The following is a 26,761-nucleotide window of genomic DNA, read 5'->3' as shown; positions in this document are numbered from 1 at the left end:
CATCTGGGCCAGGTGTTTTACCGGAATGAAGGAGGGGGATAGCATCACGGACTTTGTCGAGGGTGAAGGGCTTCTCCAGGGCCTCTGCAGCTTCAGGAGTGAGGGAGGGGAGACGGGCACCACCCCGAAGGAAAGTTAAGGACGCGTCAGCCGGACGCTCTGCGTAGAGGCGAGCGTAGAATACTGCAAAGGTGTCGGCTATGGCCGCGGAGGTTACTTGAAGGGTGCCATCCGGGGCTTGGATTTCAGGAATGATCCGGTGGATCTTGGGGTAGGAGACCAGGTTGTGGAGGAGCCTGCCATTTTTATCGCCCAGCCGTACACCCGCGCCACTGACGAGCGCCACAACATTTGGGCCGAGTCTAGTGAGATTTAGCGGATCTCCTCTCGAATCAACGCCAGTTGCCGAGTGGGGTCCTCACGGCCAGCGAGCACCAACGCAGCCTCTAGTTGGGCAGCTCGGGACTCCAACTCCACAAGCCGGGCCAGCCGGTCCGCTCGTTTGGCGTGGACAAGTTCCCTAGCCACCCCACGGATCACAGCCTTGCCGGCCTCCCAAAGGGTGCCAGGCGAGGAAACCGATCCCTCATTGGTGGCAAAGTAGTGGGTGAGCTCCTGTTCCAACATGTCCACCAGTACGGGGTCTTGCAGGAACCATGCGATGAGGCGCCAGACCGGCCGAGGGCCCGTCGGGGCGAGTCCGAGGCGGAGGGAGACGGGGGAATGATCGGAGAGTCCCCATGGCAGGATAGTCGCACCGGAGACCAGATGGCAGTCAGTAGCCGGAAGGAGGAGAAGGTCAATGCGGGAGTGAGTGTGGTGGGAGCCGACGTGTGCGACGCGCGGGGGTTCCAGACGCGCCACACATCGCAGAGCCCCAGAGCAGAGACCCAGCTCGTCAAGGCCATTGCAGAGGAGGTTCGGAACGCAGATGGGGTCCCAGTCGCGTCCCGCTGGGGCTGCAGGACAGTCTCCGCCCACCACCGTAAGACCGTAGGGAAAGGAGGAGATAATCTGCGTGAGGCACCGAAGCATTGGAGACAGGAGGGTAGGCGGAGCAAAAAGGTTCAGGACGTTCAGAGGACATCCCTCCACCACGCCAGATATCGCGACATAGCGCCCTTGCGGGTCTGTGACTGCTTTAACCAGGGTGAAGGGGTGCCCTCTCCGGATCAGGATCGCAACCCCTCGGGATCCCCGTTGAAACCCTGAATGCCAAACCGTCGCAAATCCGTACCGGGCCAGGAAGTTACATTGCGTTCCCAGCAGGTGGGTCTCCTGGATAAGGAGAACGTCTGCCGCGTGGCGATGGGCCGCCCGGAGAACAGCTGTGCGCTTAATACGGTCAAGGAGGCCATTGACGTTCCAGGAGTGGACGTGTAAGGGTTTGGTCAGTGTGTATGCCATGCGAGCAGGGGGATTCGTGGGGGGACGTGCGACCCATGGGGGGGCACTCAGAGGAAGAGACCCCAGCACACTGTGCCACAGCGACGGGGAGGCGGGAAGGCACGGCAGCAAAGCAGGGCCAAGAGAGGCCAGGGCATTGAGCAAGGGGAAAGGGGCGGTCGCCCGCGCCCCCCCTTTCCCCCCCCCCCGTAACAACCTGTGGAGGCCCCAGTCATCGCAAGACAGTCAGGGGTAAGTGTCAGGAGTGGAGCTACCCAACGTGATGTGTCAGTAGAAGGAGGAGCTGCAACCTTCCGCCCGTGGGCGGTATTAACAAGAGCCGAGGAGCGGCTGAACAGAGCTGAGCTGAATAGCGGCCCATAGGCGGCCAAAAACAACAAACCTTTGGAAGTCAACGGACTTCCCCTTCCCAAGTACCCCCCCAACTCCCCCCACCCTACACTTCAAAACGGGAAGCATCTGTCGCCCCAGAAACTCAACTCCCTAGGAAAACTCCCACTAGGAGAAGGGTCCCAAACTAAAACGGTTGGGCGGGGACAGTAGCACTAATCAAGAGTAAACCAAGGAGGACCCCCCTCCATTTGGTGGATGATGGCAAGCAGCATAGAAACACAACATCAGCAACGGTAATTGCAATGCAAGACAGTGACAACAATCACATAAGGAGCAATAAGGTTAGCACATCAGAAAACCAGGAAGAAGACAAACCAGGAGCCCAAAGTAGGCCTGAGGCCGTGACGAGTCGGACACAGTTCCCGGAGACCTGCATAGGCGCTCGGTCCCCTGGCCTTCAAGCAGGGCCCATAGAGCGTGGCAGGCAGGCCCGGCTGACCAGGGCCAACCATCATGAACTGAGAACAGGTGACGTGGAGACCATCATGAACTGAGAACAGGTGACGTGGAACACCGGGTCAGGTCTCCACTACGTGTGGAGTGTCTCGGACTACAGGGCTGCAGGATAGGTCCGAGTCCGACCTTGTCTTGTGGAGGCTCCCCCTAGACTCCGGGGGCCGTTCAGTGATGACCAAGGAGGGAGAGGCAGCAGAGGGGGAAGCTCCCCGGGCCGGGACCGGGGATGAAGATCTTCGGGCTCCTCCTCCAGGCGAACGCGAGGCCCCCTGACGACGGTTAGCTCGCCTGCGGGATCCAGTTCGGCGTCGCCTGGGCCGCTCCTGAAGAGGGCGGGACGCGGCCCCCCGACCAGGGGACGGGGCCCGCTCGGGCCGTAGGGGGCGTTCCTCCGTGAGCCAGGTCCAAGCCTGCGGGGTGTCAAAGAAGAAGGACTTGCCCTCGAAGAGGACTTTGAGGCAAGCCGGAAAGTGAAGTCCGTAGCACAGCCCCAGCGCCCTGAGCTTTTGCTTAACTTCCTCATAAGATCTGCGTTGAGACTGGACCTCCTTGGAGTAATCTGGGAAAATCATGATTTTGGAGCCTTGGAAGAGGAGTGGGCCCCGCTCCCTAGCGGCCCCATAGATGGCATCACGATCCCGGAAGTTGAAGATGCGGAGGATAAAGGGCTGGGCAGGAGCTCCAGGGGGGGGCCTGGGCGCTAGGGAACGGTGCGGCCGCTCTATCGCAAACCAGGGGGAGAGTTTCTCTGCGGGCATCCAGGAGCGAAACCAGGTTTCTAGGAAGACGGCCATGGGGCCCGTCTCCACCCCCTCCGGAAACCTCAGGAGGCGCAGGTTGTTCCTTTGAGCCCGGTTTTCGGCGTCTTCCTCCCTATGATGGAGGTCCCGCGTCATCGTCTGTAGCTTGGCCACCTGGGTCTTTAGGGTGGCGAGGTCATCCTCCGTCGTGGAAATGCGGGATTCGGCCTCTGTGATGCGTGCCGTGGCATTCCGAAGGTCCTGCCGGATGAGTGCCACGTCCACTCTCACCTCGCCAATTTTGCTCTCCACAGACGCTTGGGAAGCGCTGATCGCGTTGAGGATTGCGGACAGGTCGCCCCCTCGGACGGGGGCGGGGGATCAGTGCAGGGTGCGCGGTCCAATGTGGTGAACTGGTCCATGCGATTCTGAGATGGGGGAGCGGGGTCTGCATGGTCCTCCCTCTGCCCATGGTAGCCAGAAACCGGACGTGGGTGCGTGGGGAACTCTCGGCTGCAGGGGTCACACCAGAGGGCAGGTCTCTCAGCCTCCCAGAGGAGTTCGGTCTGCAAGACCTGACAAGGCCACAGCAGCCCACCGCTGGTCGCGGTCCCCCCGATCTCCTCAGCGGCGCAGCGCGGCGAACTGGGGATCCAGAGAGCGAGAGGGGAGGGCTGGGGGCGAGCAGGCAGTCCCCAATCCGTCCAGGCGGTCCACGAGGCGGGCAGCGGCAGGGCCAGTCATGGGCCAGGGAGACGACGCAGGGCCCTCACAGTGCGCCGCCGAGGACCCCCCCCCCGCAAGTCCCCGCACCGCTCCGGGCCATGCTGGTAGCAGGGGGGGCATCACGAAACCGGTAAGGTGATCCTGAGCCTCCAGGCTCGTTGGGGGCAGGTGGGGAAGGCAATCGTCCGGCGCAGTATCTCCACAGCGAGGGACAGCAGAGCAGGACAACCCACAGGCCTCTGTGTCGCCGTGGAGCCCCGCGATGCCCCAACCTCCGGGGAGCCAGCAGGGCCACGCAGTCCCGTCCTCCGGGATCACAGGGCGGGGGCCCAGGGGTGCAGGCACTTATCAGGTCAGTGTCCCAGTGCATCAGATGTTACCAGGGGGTCGCCTCTTGGCAGATCAAGGAGGCCAGGGCCAGGCGCAGGTCGACCGAGGAGGACCAGCCCGCAGGTGGCGAGGGGGGCCGTAACAGCTTGCAGGGTTCGGCAGCTCGCTAGGCAGCCTGTGGGCAGGATCGATGTCGGGCCTCTCCCCCCTCAGCCCAGGTCCTCCCCCACCCGCCCAGGCTCCCTCTCACCTGCCCGGGCCCTCGACCAGTGCCCTCCGGTGTCTTCGGATCCTCGGACTCCCACGCAGATAGCCTCAGGTGCAACCAGGGGGGGCTATGCCCCGGGGGACGGCCCCTCCTCGTGAGCAGATCGGCAGCCCCCGGTGTCAGCGGGCCGCCGGCTGGTGTTGATGGGCCGCCACGGGTGGAGTCCGGGCCGCCTCAGTACGCCCTGGCAGGTCCGGCACCCAGGCGGCGCCCGCGCAGGGCTCCCCCAGCTCCACACAGCCCGCAGGAGCTACGCCACAGACGCGGGCCGGTCAGGCGGCCCAGCGGCCCTCGGGAAGCTCAGTAGGCACCTGGGTAAGAGTGGGGCACCGTCGCTGCTCGTCCGCTCTGCAGGGGGGGCTGGTATTCCGCCTTTGGGCCAAGGAGCAGCCACCACCAGTTGCGGGTCAGGGCCGCCGCGCCGTTTAGATGGGCGCCGCCATTTTGTCAGGCGCGCGGCCGGGAGGAGCGGCGGAGGCAGTGGCAGACCTCCACGGGGAGCCCCAAGGCACCGGGAGACTCAGCGCAGCCAGGTGAATGCGGGAGTGCCAAAGTTTGAAGCTGATGGTGCATATTGCTGCAGGGTGGAGGACGGATGACGGAGTGGGGGTCCCGAGCACTCTTAGAGTGCGACCGCCATCTTGACGTCCTTGGCCACGCCCCGAGATAAAATATTGTAACAGAATTGTAACACTGTATTATTGTTTCGCAGTTACCCCTGACAAAGGGTTTATACCCGAAGTGCATTGGTGTTTTTTGCTGATCGTGTCTTTGAACCTGTTACATCCTTGACGTTCATGAACATCTACAAAAGTGGATCTTTTACAACCCAGTCAAGTATTAAATTGATTGGTTCTGTTAAAATTGTGTCAGCTTTGTAATTAATCTGATTCAAATGTTATGTTGATATTTTTTCAAAAACTATAGAATTTAGCCAACGGGCTTCCTGGTTGTAGCACTCCGGCTCTAGTTAACCGGTTGGTGACTGGAGTCTTACAGTGATTTTTTTGGGGACAGGCAGGCCTTGTTACGGAGTAGCACACCTAACTTGATTAACTTGTTTAAATTTAATAATTTTGAGTGCATGGTACGACACTGGTTACTGAAAAGGTTTATTTTGCCAGGTCCAATGACAGTTTAAAACTGCACACAGAGGCTGCAATGGCAGGCCTGAGACCTATTTGAAGGGCTACTTAATTAATAAAAATAAACCTACAAGGGGCTTAGTCATGCTGTATGTGTGTGCATTTGTGATAACGCATACACATGTATAGGTTATCACGCTGAGCGACCACAGATGTATGCACATGTACAAGTCATCCAAGTTTTTTATTTTCTGCCAGATAGTAAGAAGCAGAACTGAATCAGCAAAACGAATTGCAAAGTCAAGTGCTTTAAAATGACGAGACCTACTGGCTTTGCCAATGCACACAATTATTCATCTGTGCAATTCATTGTTCATGCAAAGGACGCCTGTTAGACATACTTGGTGTGGTTTTCTCCTAGCATTTTTCTTTTATACCTCATATTTTTGCTGACTTCATTTTTGTTGACCTTAGGACTCTGAACACTTTACCAATGCCAACCAGTGCTAAAGTGCTCTTGCCCTACAGCATGGTAACGTTTGCTTATACCCAATTGGCATATTTAAATGACTTTTAAGTCCCTAGTAATGTGGTACTATATGTACCCAGGATCTGTAAATTAAATGCCATCTAGAAAAGAAACAGAAGTATTGGCCAAGAGATAGTTAGATCAGATATTTTCCCTAAAGAAGCCAGGATGGATCTACGCAGTCAGTGGGGCCTAAAACCAATAGAAGGCCACCACAAATGTGGGAACTGCGTTGCTTGCGAATATATAATTGAAGGCACAGAATTTGTCCACAATGATGTTAAGTGGAAACATTCCATGTTCAGTAATTGCAAAACCAAGAACGTGGTTTATGTAGTAGTTTGCCCGTGCGCGAAATTGTATGTTGGCAAGACCTGCCAACAGATTAATCAAAGGATCACCCAACACAGGTCCAGAATTAAAAAAAAGGTGCTGCACTATATGAATGCTGGCCACACAGAGGGATTTGAAATGGACGGTGCTAGAAGCATTAAATGTCTCAAAGAGAGTGGCTGATGTGGAGTCTCTCTTACTCAAAAAAGAAGCCTACCTAATCATGAAGTTCAATAGCGTACAAACAGGACTGAATGAATTGTCTGAAATCTCTAGGATTTGAAATGTAGCCCCTATATGCTTAATAATAATGTCAAGGTCGCTCAGTGCACGTTAAAAAATTGCAGTCACTTCGCAGATAATTTATTGTTTGAGGTGAACTGGGAGGCAACAAACCATCTATCTGTATTCACTTACTGTATGATTGTTAAAATCCCCGTAGCCTGCAGCAAGCAAGTAAGTGGCATCACATAAAACCCGAATTTGCCAAAATGTTTATCCAAACTACACACCATTGCTAAAAATTGTTTAACCAACAGAAAACTCCAGGTTATGTAAATAGCATGCTAAGGAATGCCAACGCACAATATGGGAACAATAAAGTCGCGTGATTTTGAATGAAGTAAACACATGGTCAATCGAGCGCCAGCAAAAGTCCGACTGCAGTCTGTTTAAAAGAAAAGTCGCTTACATGGGAAAAATTCATCCACACGATCACACGGGGGCAAGATTAATTATAATTTAAACATACATACTCCCGAAAAACTAATAGGTTCTCCGTGCACCGTGCATGGAGTTGCAGAACTACATATCCCAGCAGCACATGCACGCCTTTTCATGCGCAAGCGCATTGCGGCACATGTTGCGGAAACGAGGCAGAATCGATGGGGAACTCATAGCGAGCAAGATAGAACACACGTAGGTAAGCAGAGAGCCCCATTAGCTTTAAAACGGTAGAAAGGAAACGTTTTACATGATTATGGAAATCTGATATACGGTTCCTGTCATTACAGTGAAGAAATACAATTCATGAGAGCGGGCTTGGCCGGAAATCATTCCAAAAAACGCCAAAGGTATGTGCAGTATATGCCTTCCTTACTTAAATGAAACGGGACACAATGAACATTTAGCACTAATTAGGCATGTGTCTGTTTCTTTTCCCATTCAAAACAGAATGCTCCAAAATTAGAAATTGCAAATTCAAACCGAACAATTGGGATTGCAGGTATGTGCAATTGACTCCACATTTAGGTTGTTTGAATTAACAGTATAACACACAGGGGTCCATATAAAATCGAATTTTATCGATTACAGGTCAACCTTCAAAATAGAGTGCGCTTTCTGCTCGAGAGCATAAAGAAAGAGCCCAAATACAGAGATAAGAGTGTTACCATATTGGCAGGTATGTGCCGATTCCCCATAAGGTAACAGTAAGATTGAAAAGAAAAGTGCAAAACAGTGACAGGTGTTACAATTTTTTTTTTGTGTTTATAGAGGAGTCCAATGTGGGAAACGTAAGATGCCCTGATGAGAGCCCACAGAGACAACAGTGAGGCTCGAAACGCGTCGGTGCAGCAATTTTTAGCTGGTTCCAAAAAAAAAAAAAAGGATCAAGATAAAGGAATAAGAACCGATACCTTATAAATACACACCAGCGTTCAAAATTTAAAAAGAACAGTTCCCCATTTTTTGTGTAAAAAAGAGCTCAATCTTTGTTCCACATTGGCATTGTGTTTATGTGGTTGTAATGTAAAAGTTGGTTGTTTAACTGTGTGAAGGCCAGATTCCTTCTCGGAAAAAATGATGATTTGAAAAAAACAGGGTGATTAAATAACCAAATCACGAAAGGAATATAGCGTGGTTTCTTTCAAGTAAAAAAAGTTTAAGTGATAAGGATACCATGTATATTTTTGTGTATACTACCAGTGGGCCTGCAGCACTGGTTGTGCCACCAACTTAACAAGCACTTTAAACATGTCGCAGGCCTGCCATTGCAGAACCTGTGGGAGCAGTTTTAAACTGCCATTTCAACCTGGCAAAGTAAACCTTTTGCCAGGTTCAGTTCTTCCATTTTAAGACCTATTAGTCAAACCTGGGGTAGTCCCTGGACAGCCCAGAGGGCAGAGTGCAATGTATTTAAAAGGTAGGACATGTACTTTCACATTTTACATGTCCTGGTAGTGAAAAATACGTATGTTGGTTTTTCATTACTGCAAGGTCTATCTCCCCCCAGATTAACATTGGAGTTACCGGATTACTTTTTATTAGTGTAATTTCCAAATAGGAATAGATCAACAGTTCATGTTTGATGTCTCTGGAATTGAAATTTAAAATCCTAATTTATAGTGCAGTCTGATCTTAAATTATTATTTAGAAAATGCCACTTTTAGAAAGTTGCCATTTTCCTGCCTTAGCCAGTTCATGCCTTCAGCCTGTCTCTCGGTCACATGGCTGCGTGTAGCTGACAGCTGGGATTTGTGTATTGCTTCTAGACATCCACACACAATGGGCAGCTTAGTTGTGACTCGATGGGCCATCATTGGCAGAATGGGAGGGAGGATCTGGGCAAAGCCCCACTTACACTTGAATAGGCTGTGTCCTGTCTCCAAAGAAAGGGCTGCATAACCCTTGTAGAGTCTAGAGACCAGGCCAGGAACGCGGGTCATCTGTGAACTTCAAAGACATGCCACTAGAAGCTTACCTCCACTTCAAATCTAGTCTTCTGGCCTTCCGATCTGAGCCTCAGGGACATAAAAGGATCCCCAACATCCTGCACCAGCCCCTGGACCCAACTGCAGCGAGTTTCTGATCCTCCAAGTGGTGCCTCTCAGGTCCTGGACCCACGAAGTGACTCAGCAGCATCGACCTCTCGCAATGCCCGCCAGCTACGCTAGTCGGCCCCTTGAGCTTCGCTGACAGCATCCTGGTTCTCGCAGCCTCTGCAACGTGAACAAGACTCTAGGCACAGACTTGAGAAGGTAAACCTTGAGCAGGATCAACCTGGGACTGTATATGTCCTGCTATCCATCATGGTCGGCCTGAACTTTTGAATTTGACCAGGTGCAGCAGAACCAGATATCCCAAGTTGGCAATTTGGGCTTTTTGGCACTATATTCATTTTTTTTTATTTAAAAACCATTACTCCAGTTCTACAGATTAGATTTTTGTAATTTTGGTTATGTTTTATTTATCACCTTTTGCACTATTGTTATAACTTCGTGTGGGATCTTTTTCTGTGGTGTTTTCATTGTTTTTATGTTTAAAGTGTTGCACAGATACCCTATACATTGCCTCTAAATTAAGCCTGACTGATCTGTGCCAATCTACCAAGGAATGGAATACAGGATAACTTGGGTATGCTTCTGCTTTACCCTGACAAGGATTGTGGTTCCTGCTTGACCAGGGCTAACACCCTAGTCAAACAGTAACCCAATTTCTCACATTGCCTTATGTTAGAGAGCTGGTTTGTCATGCAGAATTCCTTCCGCCATCCCTCCTCTTTGGCAAAAAAATTGCTAAAATTCCCTTGATGTCCAACATTTGATCATCTCTTTCTGCTGTAGTAGTGTGATGTCAATAGAGGAAATGACTGGTTTAGGTGGAATTCTGAAGGCACCTTTGGCATTAAGAATGTACTGAGCATGACTATCCTTGAATAAAAGCATGCATGGCTCTTTGATCGACAAAAGTGTCATCATAGAAGGGTAAAGGCCGTTTTCCATGAATCATAGTTTGTTTGGCTCCAAGATGCGTTCAAAGGGTGCACCCTTCAGTTACATTAGGACATAGAAAGTGAGAGCTGAGGGACTAAAAAGGAACCATTCAAGAAGAACAAGTTAGTTAGTTCCGTAATGCCCTTTCTGGTAGAGAATGCATGTAGCCGCAGATTCCTCACCTTTTGAATATTCCCAAACTTCAGACTGAATCAGTAAACTTTTCAGCAGTACTTTGCAACAAAGGAGTAAGGTAGGCGGTGCCGCTCTGCCAGACACCCTCCCATGACTGAGCTTACCCCCCACAAACAATATTCCCAAGGGGCTTAACCGTACAGAGATATTTGGAGGCCAGCGAGGCAACAATGCAGTGGGTCCCTTCCTTTCTAGTGTGGTAGACCCAGGGCAGTTTGGATGCAGCTGGTTGCTACTGTGGGTGGAGACGACACCCCTATGACTTTAACCCTTGGGCGTCAGGAGCTCGGCCACATGGACTGAGCATGTGCAGGACAGACCTTTTTCACCATGCAGGGAAAGGGGGACATCATCAGCAACCACCCTGTTTTTAGTGCAACGTCTAGCCATAATAGTCAATGGCAAATACGCAGACCCTGGCCAGTAGGCCAAAATAGATGATTCATCATGCCTACTATTGTGATGGGTGGGCCTGAGAGAAAGCAGGATCTGGACCAGAACAGGTCTCCCTGGAATTGGTCCTCCAGGCTATCCAGACATCTAGGGACTCCCTAGATGACCGGATTGGAGGTGTCGCAGCATAGGAATCACTGCTGCAGCAAGATCTGCGCAACCCTCTGACTGAACCAAAGTGGTTGAAGATCGTATCTCCTTGGCAGGGATATTGCACACCCTTACAGGTGACTATACCAAACTCAAGCAATTTGTTATAAGTTTGGAACGACAAGAAGAGAATGCCAAGGCCAGGTCGCGCCATGATACCCTAAAGCTGGTGGCTTTTTTAATCAAGGCAGGCCAGTTATATTGTTGTTTTTTTTTTACTCATCTCATGTGACCTCCGTAGCTATGGCACCCATTCGATCTGTACCACCTCTGATGCGTATTAGCTTGGTGGTTCCACTCTCAGCTGATTTTCTTTACGGGGGATACTCATAACATACAACCTGAGCTGACCAGAGGATTTGATCATTGGGTCATTGTCCTGTCCCTACACTCAACCAGATGCCGCATCATCCAGAAGATACCAAAACTGCCCCTTCTCTGAACTTTCTCTATAAACATTTACTCTTTGATCCAGCGCTCTGAAGTATCTAACAGAACTCCACCAAGCATTCCAAGTGGGAGGGGTCATCTGGCGCCACGATTTACAAATCTCCCTCCTAGCCAGCAAAATCGGGTAAAACACCAGTCTTTGTTGGGGCCCTATCTGGTCTGAAACTGTTATGTTATGTTATGTTATTTTTGTGCTTCTATAGCGCACGGCCACTCCAGTTGGAGCATCCCGGCGCTTTTTCGAAGGTACCCACTAAGAGAGGGAGAAACATAACACTGAAGGGAATTGTAACACACGCATAAAATAAAATAAAACAGCAGCGGTCTAAGGGAAAAGCCATGTTTTAAGAGCCTTTCGGAAGGACATCAGGCTAGAAGCCTGTCTTAGAGAAATCGGAAGGTCATTCCAGGCACGAGGAGCTAGATAACGAAAGGACCGACCTCCTGCTCTGGCGCGCTTAATAATGGGAACCTTCACTTTGGATAGCGCAGCAGATCTAAGAGATCTGGAAGGCTGGTACCAAGACACACGATTGGAAATATATTTTGGACCGATGCCATGTAAGGCCTTGTAGGTCGTAGTCCAAGTTTTAAAAAGAATCCTTTTATCAACCGGGAGCCAATGTAAGGTCGAAAGAAGAGCAGTGGCTCTAGCTCTTCTTGGGAGACCAAAGACCGCTCGGGCTGCAGAATTCTGAGCGACTTGAAGACGCCTGACCAGGTATTTGGGAAGCCCCAGAAATAAGACATTGGCGTAATCCAGTCTGGATCCCACCAGTGCCTGGACAATAATTTTCCTGTGCTCAATGGATACTAAAGGTAGAAATTTACGTAGCATCCGTAGGATGCCAAAACATTTCCCAGTGAGAGAGGAAATATGTGGTCCAAAAGAAAGATCATTGTCAATGATCACTCCCAAATTTTTGGCCTTCTGGGATGAGCTAACTGGGGGAGACATCTCCTGCGGCCACCAGGGTTTCCAGTCCGGCTCGGAGGGGCACCCGAAGAAGAGCAGCTCCGACTTGTCGGAGTTGCATTTCAGTCCATGGTGTCCTAACCACTCGAAAACCGCACTCAGACAACCTCTGATCTGCTCGTCGTTAAACAGACCGTTCCTGTTGCTCACAAACAGGAGCTGGGTATCGTCAGCGTAGGTGACAATCCGGGCACCGAAAGACTCCGCGACCGCTGCCAGAGGAGCCATAAAGATGTTGAAAAGGAGGGGGCTCAAGATGGACCCTTGAGGAACCCCCACTTCTAGCAGCGGAGTACGGAGGAGCCCAGATTGTCTGTCGGCGGTCGGCTAAGAAGGATTGAAGCCACCTCCACACCGTTCCCTGCAAGCCAAAATCCCAGAGTCTAGCAAGGAGAAGCGCATGGGGAACGGTGTCGAATGCCACCGACAGATCAAGCATGACCAATACCGCCTTTCTTCCAGCATCCAGCTCCGCCCGGACAGCGTCTGTGACTTCGAGGAGCGCAGTTTCCGTGCTGAAATTCGCACGGAAACCGGATTGGGTGTTATGTAACAGATCATTTTCCTCGATGAAGTTAGATATCGATCTGTGAACAAACCTCTCAGTCACTTTCGCTAGAGCCGGGAGTAAGGAGATAGGTCTGTAGTTGGCATGGACCAGAGGGTCGAGTGCTGGTTTTTTCAGGAGTGGCAGGATCATGGCGCTCTTCCAAGCCTTAGGAACTACCCCAGATAAGAGTGACATGTTTAGAATGGGGTTGACCAAGTCATTTAGCACAGGTGCCAGGTTCGCTAAACACTTGGCCGGGCACGGATCCTGTGGAGATCCAGATTTAAGGTTGGACAGAATGGCAAGAGAACTTGCATTATCCAATGGAGGAAACTCACACAACAGAGGACCATGATCGGACATGGGACACCCCAGACTCACCGGTTGCTGCTGGAAAGAGGAAGAGAGGGAATCTTGAATAGTAATAATTTTCTGTACAAAGTATACAGCCAGATCCCTCAACCAGGATTCAGAGTGCGTGTGGATGGGGGTGTACGCAGAGGGAGAAGTAAAGTCTTTTACCACCCTAAAAAGTTCTTTACTGGAATGCTCCGCCTCATTTATTCTGGATTCTAAATAGGCTTTTTTCCCCGCCCAGATTGACTTATGGTAAACTCTCGTCAGTGTCTTAAAATTCTGTTTTTCCGAAAGATCATAAGATCGTCTCCAAGCTCTTTCAGCTTTTTTTAGATCTTGTCTGGCTTTTTTTAGCTGCGGAGTGAACCATGGGGCAGATGTCCTTTTATTGGCCGAGTTCTGTGACTTGGTCGAAATCGAACTCTCAAGACACTCTAAGAGCCATTGGTGGAAGGAGGCAGTATAGTCCTCAACATTATCAGATGTAGGACAAGGACAGTTAGTTAGGGTATTTAATAGCATCTCTCTGGTAAACAGATGGAAAGATTTAGACCGATGGTTTGACGTGCCCACAAACTTGGACCGTGTTGGTACCATATTAGGGAGGGAAAAAGAAATAAGAAAGTGGTCCGACCACAAAACTGGCTTAGGGAGATCTATCTCGATAGGGAGAGTAGAAAAGATCTGGTCCAGCGTGTGGCCCTTCTCATGGGACGGTCCTACCACATAAGGAACTAATCCGAGCACAGAAGTAATATCAAATAATTTTTGGGTATCCGGGTCTGAACTGACATCCATGTGAATATTTAGATCGCCTAACAGGAGGCAGTGATAAGATCTGAGACAAGGAGTCGAAAGGGCTGTCTGTAGTTCATCTAAAAATGACCCCGTCGAGCCTGGTGGTCTATAGACCAGAATCCCTGTACAAGCCTGGGAGGATGAGAGCTGAAGGGTGAAGCCAAGGGCTTCACTGCCCTGAATATTATCAACCGGAAAGGTGCGACATGGTATGCTCTTATTTACTATCATCGCCACTCCACCGCCTCTACCGGACGGTCTGTCTTTTCTAAATATATTGTAGGCGGGGGGTATGGCATTAGCCAAATCAGGGGCAGACAAATCAGACAACCAAGTCTCTGTCAGGAATAAACAGGAAATCTTAGAATCCTGTAATAGGTTCCAGATATCCATAACATGGCAGGGTAGGGATCTGGTATTGAGTAATATACATTGATGATTCAAGGGTGTACTAACCTTAGAGGAGTGGTAGCAAGCAGGAAGGCGCCAGCCACAGTCGCTGCAGCCTTTCCTTAGAGCCCTTCCTCCGGGGAATACATGATGGCAGACTATGCGAAGGACGGAGAGAACATAGCACGGCGCTAGAATAAGTAAGCATAATAAGGCACAGTGTGAAAGTAGGCCAAATAGCGGTCAAACAGACGGCCGTCCTGCCCCGTCCGCCTACGTGCCGCTGACGGGCGCAGACGGGCAGGACTCTGGCGCGACTCAGGCGCAGAGAGGGCGCCACACCTGCGCGTCACCGCTGCGCGTTGAAAGAGGTGGAGCTTTAAATAGGCCGGCTGAATCACGGAGAAAATACCTCTCCTATGTACCTGCACCAAGATGGCGGCGGCGCGCTTCCAAACCTACCCAGGATGGACACCACCTCCCCAGAACCGGACCCGCCAAAGTAGCGGTGCTCTAACCGATTAGAGTGTGGGAATGAGGGCCAGGCGCAGCGCGGTAATGTTAAAATCAAGGTAGGCTGCTAAATGCAAATTAAAATAAACGAAAATAGAGAAAACGGGTATTTTTAAAAGTCATCTGCTGGCGGCGCGATTACGCGACCCAGCAGCAGCAGTTGCTGTCTCAAACAATGGACACCTTACCAGGCTGCCCCAGACGAAGTTCCGCCTTAAATAGGCCGGCTGAATCACGGAGAAAATACCTCTCCTATGTACCTGCACCAAGATGGCGGCGGCGCGCTTCCAAACCTACCCAGGATGGACACCACCTCCCCAGAACCGGACCCGCCAAAGTAGCGGTGCTCTAACCGATTAGAGTGTGGGAATGAGGGCCAGGCGCAGCGCGGTAATGTTAAAATCAAGGTAGGCTGCTAAATGCAAATTAAAATAAACGAAAATAGAGAAAACGGGTATTTTTAAAAGTCATCTGCTGGCGGCGCGATTACGCGACCCAGCAGCAGCAGTTGCTGTCTCAAACAATGGACACCTTACCCACTGCAGGAGTAAAACCAAATAATATGAGAGATGGGCTTACCTCCACGATGCAACCCGGGGCTCTAGAAATAGTCTTACCCACATTTATCCCAAAATCTTGTATCTTGGGGCAGGAAACTAATACGTGGACATCTGCATTTTGATGGGCACATCTCATACAGCTGGCTTCTCCACCACCCGTTAGCTTGGATAACTTGGAGGAGATCAATAGATTCTATGGAGTGTAAAAAAGTGTTTTTTTCTGAGTGCAGCAGATTTAATCAGGGGGTAAAGAATATCTAGAGATACTTGCCATAAGGTTTCCAGCTCCTCGCTCGGCAAGTAGTTCTCTCAGATGCTGTATGGTTGATCCATCTTTCTGTCTGTAGCTGCCAAGAGATGGTTATACCATTGTGCCACTTCTTTTTTTACTAGGACCTGGATCCTGTGGTTCGCTTTCCATACTGCTATAGTCCGAGTGGCCAGCATTGACTCTTACACCAGGAAGAGAGCTGACAAAACTTAAACCTGGACAGAGTGCAGTTAGTAATATGGTTCCAATATTCCTAGGCATGGCATTTATCACCCAGTACGAGGTATCTCCAATATACAACCCCTGCCTCTTTTAGTGGGTAAGCAAGGGAGCCCCAAAAGACACTCAGGTGTACCGGGAGAATCCCAAACTGGCGCCCAATCGCTATAATAGGATACTCCTAAGCAATTTCGGCAAACCGACCACAACCTAGCCACCGAACGCAGAGTCTTTAAGTGGATTTTTTGAAACATTTAGGAGAGCAGAACTTGTACATGAAACCCAGCTCCTCTTCCCCTACTAATATGGCTTTAAACATGCAGCCTATCAATGAATTATCAGGCGAGAGCAATACCATGCTACAATCTTTTAGTTGGTAAGCCCAGCTGGAAGTCTGGTAGGGCCAACCCCCCTTGCTGAAGTTTACGCCTACGGAAAACCGGATCGCTTTACTTGCCCAGATAAAGGAAGATATCTTACCCTGGATTTTAAGAATATCAGATTTTCCGAATTCTAAAGGGATGTTGTTGAAAAGGTAGGTGTATTTTGGGAGGACACACATCTTGATCAAATTAACTCGCCCATACAATGATAATGGGATGCTCTGCCATCTTTTTAGTAGGACATCAATCTTGGGGATTTTGGCGGGGTCCTGAATTATTCTGACTCCTAAGCACCTAAGTTCTTTAGCAAAATTCCCCTCCTGATCGGTTATGTTCCAGGCCATAATCTTGGTTTTCTCATTGTTTATCTCGTAACCTGCCAGGCTTCTAAAAGTTTGGGCTTGAACTTCAAGCTCTGGAAGTGTAGTTCTGACATTTGATGATAAAAGAATCAGATCATCAGCGTACAGTGCTAACTTTTGTACAAACCCATTTATTTCAAAAGGGACGATTTTCTGATTTAACCTTATACTCTGAGCTAACGGCTCTATTTATAAATCAAATAAAATGGGAGAAAGGGGGGCAGCTCTACCTAGTTCCACGCCTTATCTTGACTACATGGAAGAGATTACCATTAACCAGAATCTGGGCCTGTGGAGATTTATATATTTCTTTCAACACTTCCCTAAATCTATTGGCAAAACCAAAGACCTTCAGAACCCTATCCAAGAAGTGCCAGTTCACCCGGTCGAAGGCCTTGGCTGCATCAACAGTAATGATTGAGAGAGGGAGACCCTGCGTGGAAGCCAAGTCCATCGACCCAATTAAAGTATGTATTAAATCTGACATCTGTCGGCCTGGCAAGAAACCCTTTTGGTCCATGTGGATTATTGGCCCAACAACTTTACTAAGCCGACCATTCAGGATTCCAGCAAAGACTTTATAGTCAACATTTAGCAAGGAAATTGGTCGGTATGACTGACACTGGGTTGGGTTCTTCCCTGGCTTTCAAATAAGTGCAATGACTGCATCACTCCAGGAGTCAGGCAGGGGGGATGTACAGTCTAAGATACCATTAAACAATTTCAGCCAAACCGGAATAATCTCCTCCCTCAAATTCATGTAGACCTCGATCGGAATAGCATCAGGGCCTGCTGCTTTCCCTTTCCTCACAGCATCTAAGACAGTTAAATTCTCGGATCCTGTTATTTCTGACGTAAGGATTCCCTGGCTGCCCTCAGCTAGTGTAGGGAGATGTTTATCTCTAAGCCAACCATCAATATGGTCTTCTGCCACCTGAAGACGATCTTCGTAGAGCTCCTGGAAAAATTGTGTGAAGGCTCGTTCTATACTACCCTTGTCCTCTTCGACTTGAGAGCCCACTTTAATTAAGGACAGTTATATTGTAATAGGCATCACACAAGTCCAATGCCACCGTCCAGGGTTAAAGGCAAACAAGATTTGGAAGAGGGTGACCATTTTGAATTTCTCCTTCCAGAGGAAGGCGTTGAGAGGGTCCAGGTCTAAAATTTGATAAAAGCCTCTGTCCTTCTTGGGCACCAGAAAGTAGCAGGAATAACAACTACGTCCTACTTCTGTTGCTGGCACCATCTCAACAGCCCCTTTGGCCCAAAGGGCTTGCACTTCTTGCCGCAAAATGGAGATATGGTCCTCCCTCAGTCGCTGGGATGGTGGAAGGTTTTGCAGAGAAGAGAGGAAATGTAAAGCATATCCCCCCACCTATCTGATGTAATGGCTTGCCAATCTGGTAAGAATCTTTGAATACTGCCTCTCACCGGATGGCTGTCAAGGGCATGCTAAAGGAGTTTGGCAGATGAGACCGCAGGAGGGGCAATGGACTGGGTGGCCCATTGACACTAGCCGTGGGTACAGTGGGCACCACAGCCTTGACTGCAAAATTACTGGGTTCCTTGTTGAAACTGGTCAGGCTGATGGTATATGAGTGCTAAGTCCATGAGAGTAGCAGTAAGGTAGGTGTGGTTGTTGAGGCATGGCAGTTAAGCCTAGAACGCATACTGTAGCTGTACTCTCCTTAAATCACTCTAAAAGCAAATCAGCCTTGTGCTCAAACAGTCAAGCCCTGTCAAAGGGCTTGACCATAAGTGAGAACTGGACATTGCCTGAGAACCCAGTTGAACCCAGCAACTTCACATGACATTGGTGTCAAATGCTCACCTGAGGGGAATGGTGGAGTCCAAACAGCAACAAATTGTGAAGTTGGCAGCATTACAACCATTTTGGATGGCCTTGGCAAGGACCGGTCAGAGATTTTTCAAGGCCACCAGGAAGAACTTTAACCAGCCAGTGCCAAAGGATATGTTAAAAGTAATCCAGGAGGCAGTTGGTGTTTACTGAATGGAAAGCCAGGCTGGTAGGAGAAAAAACTTGCTTCCGAAATATCTCCACCTGTTTGGACTTCCTCCCATGGGGAATTGTCAGAAAAGTGTTGGGGTTAGATCTGCTTATGGATGCCTATACTGCTAAACTTTCAGGGGAAGGGTGCTGAGAGAGGAAGGCAGGATCGCCTGGGGCAGGGCACCTCACTAGTTGCTTGGCAACGGGGGGGGGGGGTATAGCAAGGTTTGGTCTAAGATCCCAACAAGGTATCCATTAGTGCCTCATTAAATAGTCAAAGGGGATAAGAGAACATCTGCCCCGGCTAGATGACTTCCATCAATACATTAGTCTTGACCTCTAAGGTGGGGAGCTGGAAATGAAGGACTTCAGCTGCCCTACGCATTACCATGGAATAGGAAACGGATTCCTCGGTGGCTGGACCAAGGGGTAAAGAGAAGACCGGTTTCTGGGGATTTATAGAGACCACTAACCTCCTGCAAGTCATCATGCAATTGTCATCCTGATAGGGCTGAGCAAAATCTTCACCACATCAAAATCATTGTCAGAGTCCGTGTCGAAAAGGATTTGTTCTCCCTTGTGGAGGCAGTGGTGGTGGGTGTGGTGGTTGACGTGGTGGTGGACGTGGTGGTAGACGTGGTGGTGGACACCACCACCATGTCCACCACAACCACCACCACTACAACATCCACCACCACCACGTCCACCACATCCACCACCACCACGTCCACCACTTCCACAATCACAACCTCTACCACCACCACCACTACGCCCACCACCTCTATACCCAGCACCACTACATTCACCACCACTACGACCACCACCACCACACCCACTTCCACCACGTCCACCACCACTACGTCCACCACCACCATGTCCACAACCACCATGTCCACCACCACCACTATGTCCACCACCACCACTATGTCCACCACCACCACTATGTCCACCACCACCACTATGTCCACCACCACCACTATGTCCACCACAACTATGTACACCACATCCACCACCACCACGTCCATCACCACCATGTCCACAACCACCACGACCAACAACACCACACCCACCACTACGTACACCACCACCATGTCCACAACCACCACATCCACCACATCCACCACCACCACACCCACCACCACAATGTCCACCACCACATCCACCACGTCCACCACCACCACGTCCACCACCACAACGTCCATCACCACAACGTCCATCACCACAACGTCCACCACAACGTCCACCACCACAACCACAACATCCACCACCACCACCACGTCCATCACCACCACCACCACCACATCCACCACCACCACATCCACCATCGCGTCCACAACCACATCCACCATGTCCACCACCACGACCATGTCCACCTCATCCACCACCACCACCACGTCCACCACCACCACGTCCACCACCACCGCCACAACCACCATGTCCACCACCACATCCACCACCACTACGTCCACTACCACCATGTCCACTACCACCACTATGTCCACTACCACCATGTCCAGCCCACCACGTCCACCACCACCACACCCACCACCACCACACCCACCTCCACCACACCCACCTCCACCACCACCACCACCACCACTATCACATTCACCACCACATCCACCACGTCCACCACCACCACGTCCACCACCACCACGCCCACCACCACACCCACCTCCACCACCATGTCCACCACCACATCACCACATCCACCACCACCACCACCATGTCCACCACCACATCCACCACCACTACGTCCACCACCACCATGTCCACCACCACTATGTCCACTACCACCATGTCCAGCACCTCCACGTCCACCAAAAATGATTGCATAACTGACTTATTAAATGTATCTTAGTGAATATATGTATTAGCGAGTAATGTTTAAATTTGTAAATATCTGTATCAGTGTCTCACTTTGTCTATAAGTGGCTGCATGGGTTGGTGAGTAGCTACAGGAGTGTCTATATGGGTTATTAGTTGTTTTTTTGAGTGTCAGTATGAGTGTCTGTATGGTTCGGTGGGGAGTATTACTTAGCGCATAGATGCATAAATGAGTGACTCACTGCATATGTTTTGAAGACAGCGTGAGTGCAGGACTGTATGGGTGGATGAGTGTGTATATGGGTGTGTTAGTGAGTGAATGACTGTCTCAATAGTATCTTTATGAGTAACTACATGTTTTAATCTAGTATATGTGAGTATTGATGTATATAAGTGATTATATGTGAGCGTGAGAGATTGGAAGAGTTCCTGTATAAATAAGTATGTGTTTCTATAAGTGATTGTTTAAGAGAGTAAGTATGTGTATGTTTCTGTAAAAGTAAGTGTAGTGGTGTGTGTATAGCTGTATATGCAAATAAATGGATGTTTGATAGTTTATCTGCATGTGTGAGTAACTATGGATGAGTGTCGGTGTGTAACAGGATGTATAGGTGTATGAGTACATATGATGAGTGAGTACATGTATGAGTGACTATATAGAACTGTTGGCGAATGAGTGGATGTGTATGTAGATGGTGGAATTACTGAATATGTTGTTGTAATTGGTATTGGTATCTCCATTTTTTGAAAATGTTAGTTTCCATTTTTGAATGTGTGTATCAAAGGTTATATTACGCTGAGAGGAGGTCTGCCACTCTTTCACAAGGATGATGTCATGAGTGATGTCATTTGAGATGTCATCAGTGATGTCATGAGTGATGTCACTGACCATGTCATGAGTGATGTAATATGTGACATCATCAGCAGTGCATTGCGGGCGCGCGAGTTATAGTTAGCTGAACTAACTATAACGGGGGAATTTCAATGGTTTTGTATGAGTGAAATGTCCAGCTAACTATAACGTGGCTGAAAACTGTTTTTTTTCAGTGAATTTCAAAGGTTTTGTAAATAATAATTTTTAAATGTATTGTTATATTTTTTATACTAATTTACTACATAGGTTGAAAGTATTTATTTTTAGATATTTTATTTTTTAAATTACATTACATATTTTTTATATAAATTGAAAAAAAATGTTTTTAAAATTTGTACAATTGTAATATTTTACATATATTTTATAGAGCAGGCAATGATATCCTATGGAAGGAAATTCAAGTTACTGGTAAGTACAGTTAAATTTACTTTTCAGGAATAGTAGTGAGCTGAAAGATGCAGCACTGAGGTCTCTCCTGATAACAGGTGAGTAAATAAGAATTCGTAGTACCGCTGATCTTAGAGGAATTTTTTAAAGTTCCAAAACTCCACACTTAGAAAAATTTCCAAGTGAAACCAGTCAATGTTAGCCTATGGAAGGAAATTCAAGTTACTGTAACTACGGTTAGAATTACTTCTCAGGATCAATAGTGGGCTGAAAGATGCAGCACTGATGTCTCTCCTGATAACAGGTGAGTAAATAAGAATTCGTAGTTCGGCTGATTTTTGAGGAATTTTTTAAAGTTCCAAACTCCCCACTTAGAAGAATTTCCAAGTAAAACATGTCAATGTTACCCTATGGAAGGAAATTCAAGTTACTGTAACTACGGTTGGAATTACTTTTCAGTATCAGTAGTGGGCTGAAAGATGCAGCACTGAGGTCTCTCCTGATAACAGGTGACTAAATCGGAATTCGTAGTTCAGCTGATTTTAGAGGAATTTTTTTAAGTTCCAAAACTTCACACTTAAATATCCAAGTGAAACCAGTCAATGTTAGCCTATATAAGGAAATTCAACTTACTGTAAGTATGGTTAGAATTACTTTTCAGGATCAGCAGTGAGCTCAAAGATGCAGCACTGACGTCTCTTGTGATAACAGGTGAGTAAATCGGAATTCGTAGTTTGGCTGATTTTACGGGAATATTTTGCACAATAGTGAAGGAAGGGGGCAGGGCCTGAGGTAACGTGTGCAAACACGCCCTGTGGCGCGTTTTAGATTGGGGAATTAATTCCTCTTCAATCCTGAGCTCCCTTGTGAGCCAACTAGCCCACCAGGTACCTCCAGTATGCACCAGGGAGGTGTGTTGCAGAGTGGTGTTCAAAGGCACGCCCCCTTTCTACAACATTCTGCAACACAGCTCCGTAACACAGCTCCGTGGCGCTTACTGGAGATACCTGTTGGACTAGTTGCCCCCTATGGGACCACTGGATTGAAGAGGAATTAATTCCCCAACTTAAAACGCGCCACAGGGCATATTTGCACTCACATCACCTCAAACTCCGCTCCCTACCTTCACCACTGTTCAAACGCGCCCTGTAGCGTGTTCTAAGTTGGGTGATTAAGTCCCCTTGCATACTGGGGGTCCCTGGGGGCCAACTAGCCCACCAGGAACCTCCAGTATGCGCCTGGGGGCTGCGTTGCAGAGAGGTGTAATGAGGCCACGCCCCTTTGTACACCTCTCTGCAACGCAGCCCCCTGGCGCTTTTTCAGAGGAGGAACTAATTCCCCTTGCATAATGAGGGGCTCTGGGGGCCAACTAGCCCACCAGGAACCTCCAGTATGCGCCAGGGGACTGCGTTGCAGAGAGGTGTAAAAAGGGGCGTGGCCTCATTACACCTCTCTGCAAGGGAGCCCCCTGGCCCAAACTGGAGGCTCCTGGTGGGCTAGTTGGCCCCCAGGGACCCCCAGTATGCAAGTGGAAGTAGGTCCACCTCTGCAAACGCGCCAGGGTGCGCGTTTGCAGAGAGGTGCAGGGAGGGGCGTGGCCTCCTCCCGATCCAGTTTAAAAAAATATATATATATACTTTTAAGAAGGGGGCTGTGTAGCCCCCCTTTTTTTTTTTGTTTTGGCCCTGGGGACCCCATCCCCAGGGCCTGCCCCCGATTCTTTAAAAAAAAACATTTTTACGGGAAGGGGGCCGCGTGGCCCCCCTCCCGTGGCCAATTCCAGCCCCGGGGACCCCATCCCCCGGGGCATGGCCAACTTTTCTTTTTTCTTTGTTTTGGAGGGGGCTGCATAGGTGCTATGGAAAATTGCATGGGGAAAACACGTTTTGGGACCCCCCTTTTTTCTCGCCCCCGCTTGATGGATCAACCCCAAACTTTCAGGGAAGGAGCAGAGCAGGCCATCTTGGAGAATTTTGCGAATTCCTCCACTGGCGCCAAAGTTATTCCAAATAGAATGTTGCGGATTTCCTATGGAAACTAGGTCCTAACTCTAACTACCTACTGGCAACCACCAGTAGCTGTGGCGCGTTTTAAGATGGGGAATTACAGATATATATATATATATATATATATATATATATATATATATATATATATATATATATATATATATATATATATGTATTTTAAAAAAGCCCAACTGTTGGACGTGTCAGCTTGGAATATTTATGCATAAAGCTGAGATTTATGGCCTGAGGGGAATGGAAAGAAAACATAAAAATAGTCCACATGCATATATTTTTCAAGATGAACTTCGAATGAAAAATCAACACACTTTTAGCAATACAGTTTCTCACTTTTTAGGAAATTAATGATTTTAATATCCCGCTTAAATTACTTAAACAACTGAACGAACAGTTCCTTAATTTAAAAGCAGTACAATCAAAAACATTCATAAACAAAGGTAACACTACCATGGTTCTGTTCATGCCACAGTTATGTTAAATGGGCACATTTTCGTAATGTCAATTTAATTCTATTCTATCAATTATAAGTCCAACCTCAAACCTTAAAAAACGACACCATGTTATTTGACATATTCTGCTACTTACTACAGGCCCAAGGTGGTTACACCCTTAGCGCGAGGTGATTTTCGAAAATTAATATTCTTCTGTTGAGGGAAGATTAAACACTGGTTCAAAGGGGTGCAAATAACCTTTTATGAAGCTGATGGGTCTATACTGCTCAGCCCACTTCTCTTTAAATGTGGCATTCCTAAATGGCCACAGATTGCAAAAGGCATGATCTTACAGCAGTCAGTCAAATGCTGTATCCTAACTCTTTCTGAATTTTAGGCTGTGTGACATTGTGGTTGTAAGAGTACAGCTCCCAAGTATCTAGAAGCAACTCACTGCCAATTCAAGTCTTTCCTGCATGTACAATTACCACAGCACATCCAACCACAAAATCCAATGTTCCTGTCATCCACTCTGCAGGTCTTATTATTTCTGCTTGATTCAGGCGTCGCCAGTCCTCTTCATTATCATGAGTTGAACTAGTTTTTAATATAATGGTTCTCCCTTTAGATCATTTTTGACTATTCCCTGCATTCAATCGGTCAATAGAAAAACAGATTATTTTTTTCGTGAGCCTGGGCCTTCAAGATCTGAATGCTTTATTCAGTTCAGCGCTTGGAAGCCTCTGTGCTAATAAGGCACGTTATAAATCCAACACTTATGATGAGTCTCCGCAAACTGAACGTGTCAGATAAAAAGGGCCTTTTTGTCTCATCTCACTGAAACATGCCACCTTGATCACATTTGGACATAGAGAACATAATCAGGCTGTATGGAAAATGCAATTCTTCTTTCATCTGCACTGCACCTGGATGTCAAAAAGTGGATAGTAAGCGAACGCAGTCTTAGGGCTTCAAACCAGCAACCGTCTGCATTACAGTTTCCATAAGAGACACGAAGCTCATCAGTGCTGCTTTGTTTTCTTTACTTTGCTTCACTGTAATCTGGATCTCTGTACTGTGTGCCTCGAGCAGCAGTTCTGTTAAAAACAAACACTCCTGGTCATCCTCAGCATAGAGGTAGGCTTTCCAGGGCTGGGTACCAGACTTGCTCCTTGCTATTGTGTTGATATCCACCACTTCTAAAGCAGTCTGCATGGTGTCTGGCAAAGCACTTCCCTTCCAGCTGACAGACTTCTGGTAAGCTATTTCCAGAGAAGCCCACTTTGCCTCAAACAGTGCTGGATCAATCTGTATATTACGCCTTAACTGTAGGTTATCTGAATCAGTTTGCAGTTCGTATACATCGTTATCCTCTTTAGAATCCATGTAACCTAAAACCAAGCAGAACACAAAAACGTTTTACAGTTCTCGTTCTTAAAAAATCTAAACTTTCAGGCACACATTACTGAGTAACATTACAATTTAAGCAGATTGAAAGAATATTACCTCCTTAATACACCACACTTGGACAAATACCAACCCACTTGGTGTCTAGAGCCCTGGTAAACTCTCCTTTGGAGTATAATCCGAAGTCGCAACCCGCCAAAATATCAAAAAATGTATTTTAGTAAACAAAATGGTAGTTAAGTCCTTTTTGACTGGTTGAAGTAATTACTTTTCAGATTTTTATTATATTTACATTACCTTCTAATAGAGCTCACTGCCCATTATACACCATCTACCACTGCAAGGCGACTCACAAACTGGTGCTCGTTACTGTGGAAGAAAAGGTTACTTGCCTATCACCCCAGTTCAGTTCTGCATCATGGGAACCTTTAATGAACAGTCAAACATTACAATAACTCTTCTCACCTGTGACATCGTTTTTAGCGTCTTGAATAGAGAAATACATCTCTTCAGCCAACACTTACAACTGTGTACGTAGAGGGAACATTGCATTGCAAGAAAATAAGCACAATATATTAAAACACACTGGAAAATCAAAATGGGTTTGTAAACTACACGCAGCCAACATTGCTATTCCAATCTTTCTCCCCCCACAAACATTTCCTTATTATTTTAGGATATAGGGAATACTTTAAGAATAATCTGCTATAGCTGTATGTTGGGTTTCCTGGTAGTGCAGTAAACCGATAACCAGCAATCATGAACAATTATGACGCATAATGAAAAATGCTGAAGGTGTCCTGCAGCCCAACAGGAAGTTTCAGAAGTCCAATGGTGGAGACAGGCAGGAACGGTTGGGAAAGGGTGACGCATGGGTCCGGAACTCTCTGCATGTGTACTCTTTTGTAATAAATGAGGAAGGACAAGAAGGAGTAGCTGGAAAAGGGGTAATACCTACTACTAGATGGGAGGGGTTTAGGAAAATGTAATGAGGTGTTTAAAGAGTGGCATGCTAATAGAAACAAAACGAAAGACTAAGAAAAATGCTATTAAAAAAATACACTTCTGAAATTGCTATAGCCAGAAAGGTGACAAAGCAGGTGTCGTACGGTACCTACAAATTAAGTAGGACTATCTATCCGGACCACATAAACATCAGAATATGATTTGAAAGCCGAAGGAAGGCA

General features: G+C 48.1%; 1 protein-coding gene and 1 long non-coding RNA gene across 6 annotated transcripts in view; one reads left to right on the top strand and one right to left on the bottom strand.

Moving 5' to 3' along the window:
• The first annotated feature begins 7,127 nt into the window (after nt 1–7,127).
• On the top strand, nt 7,128–8,223 carry LOC144753642 (uncharacterized). The gene is made up of 5 exons (XR_013594450.1): nt 7,128–7,189; nt 7,281–7,340; nt 7,441–7,492; nt 7,582–7,669; nt 7,762–8,223. It is a non-coding gene; the product is annotated as an uncharacterized LOC144753642 (long non-coding RNA).
• Nucleotides 8,224–24,066: 15,843 nt separating this feature from the next.
• Nucleotides 24,067–26,761, bottom strand: part of AP4B1 (adaptor related protein complex 4 subunit beta 1) — a 329,444-nt gene continuing 326,749 nt past the window's right edge. For all 5 annotated transcript variants that reach the window (XM_078644400.1, XM_078644397.1, XM_078644396.1 and 2 more), the window contains one exon: nt 24,067–25,558. In XM_078644400.1, coding sequence (XP_078500526.1) covers nt 25,131–25,558 — 428 coding nt within the window. In that variant the 3' untranslated portion in view covers nt 24,067–25,130. The remainder of the gene's footprint in view (nt 25,559–26,761) is intronic.

The sequence above is a fragment of the Lissotriton helveticus genome, chromosome 5_1, assembly GCF_964261635.1.
Source record: "Lissotriton helveticus chromosome 5_1, aLisHel1.1, whole genome shotgun sequence".
In the NCBI taxonomy this organism is placed as follows: Eukaryota; Metazoa; Chordata; class Amphibia; order Caudata; family Salamandridae; genus Lissotriton; species Lissotriton helveticus.
This window is presented reverse-complemented; position numbering and strand designations above follow the sequence as displayed.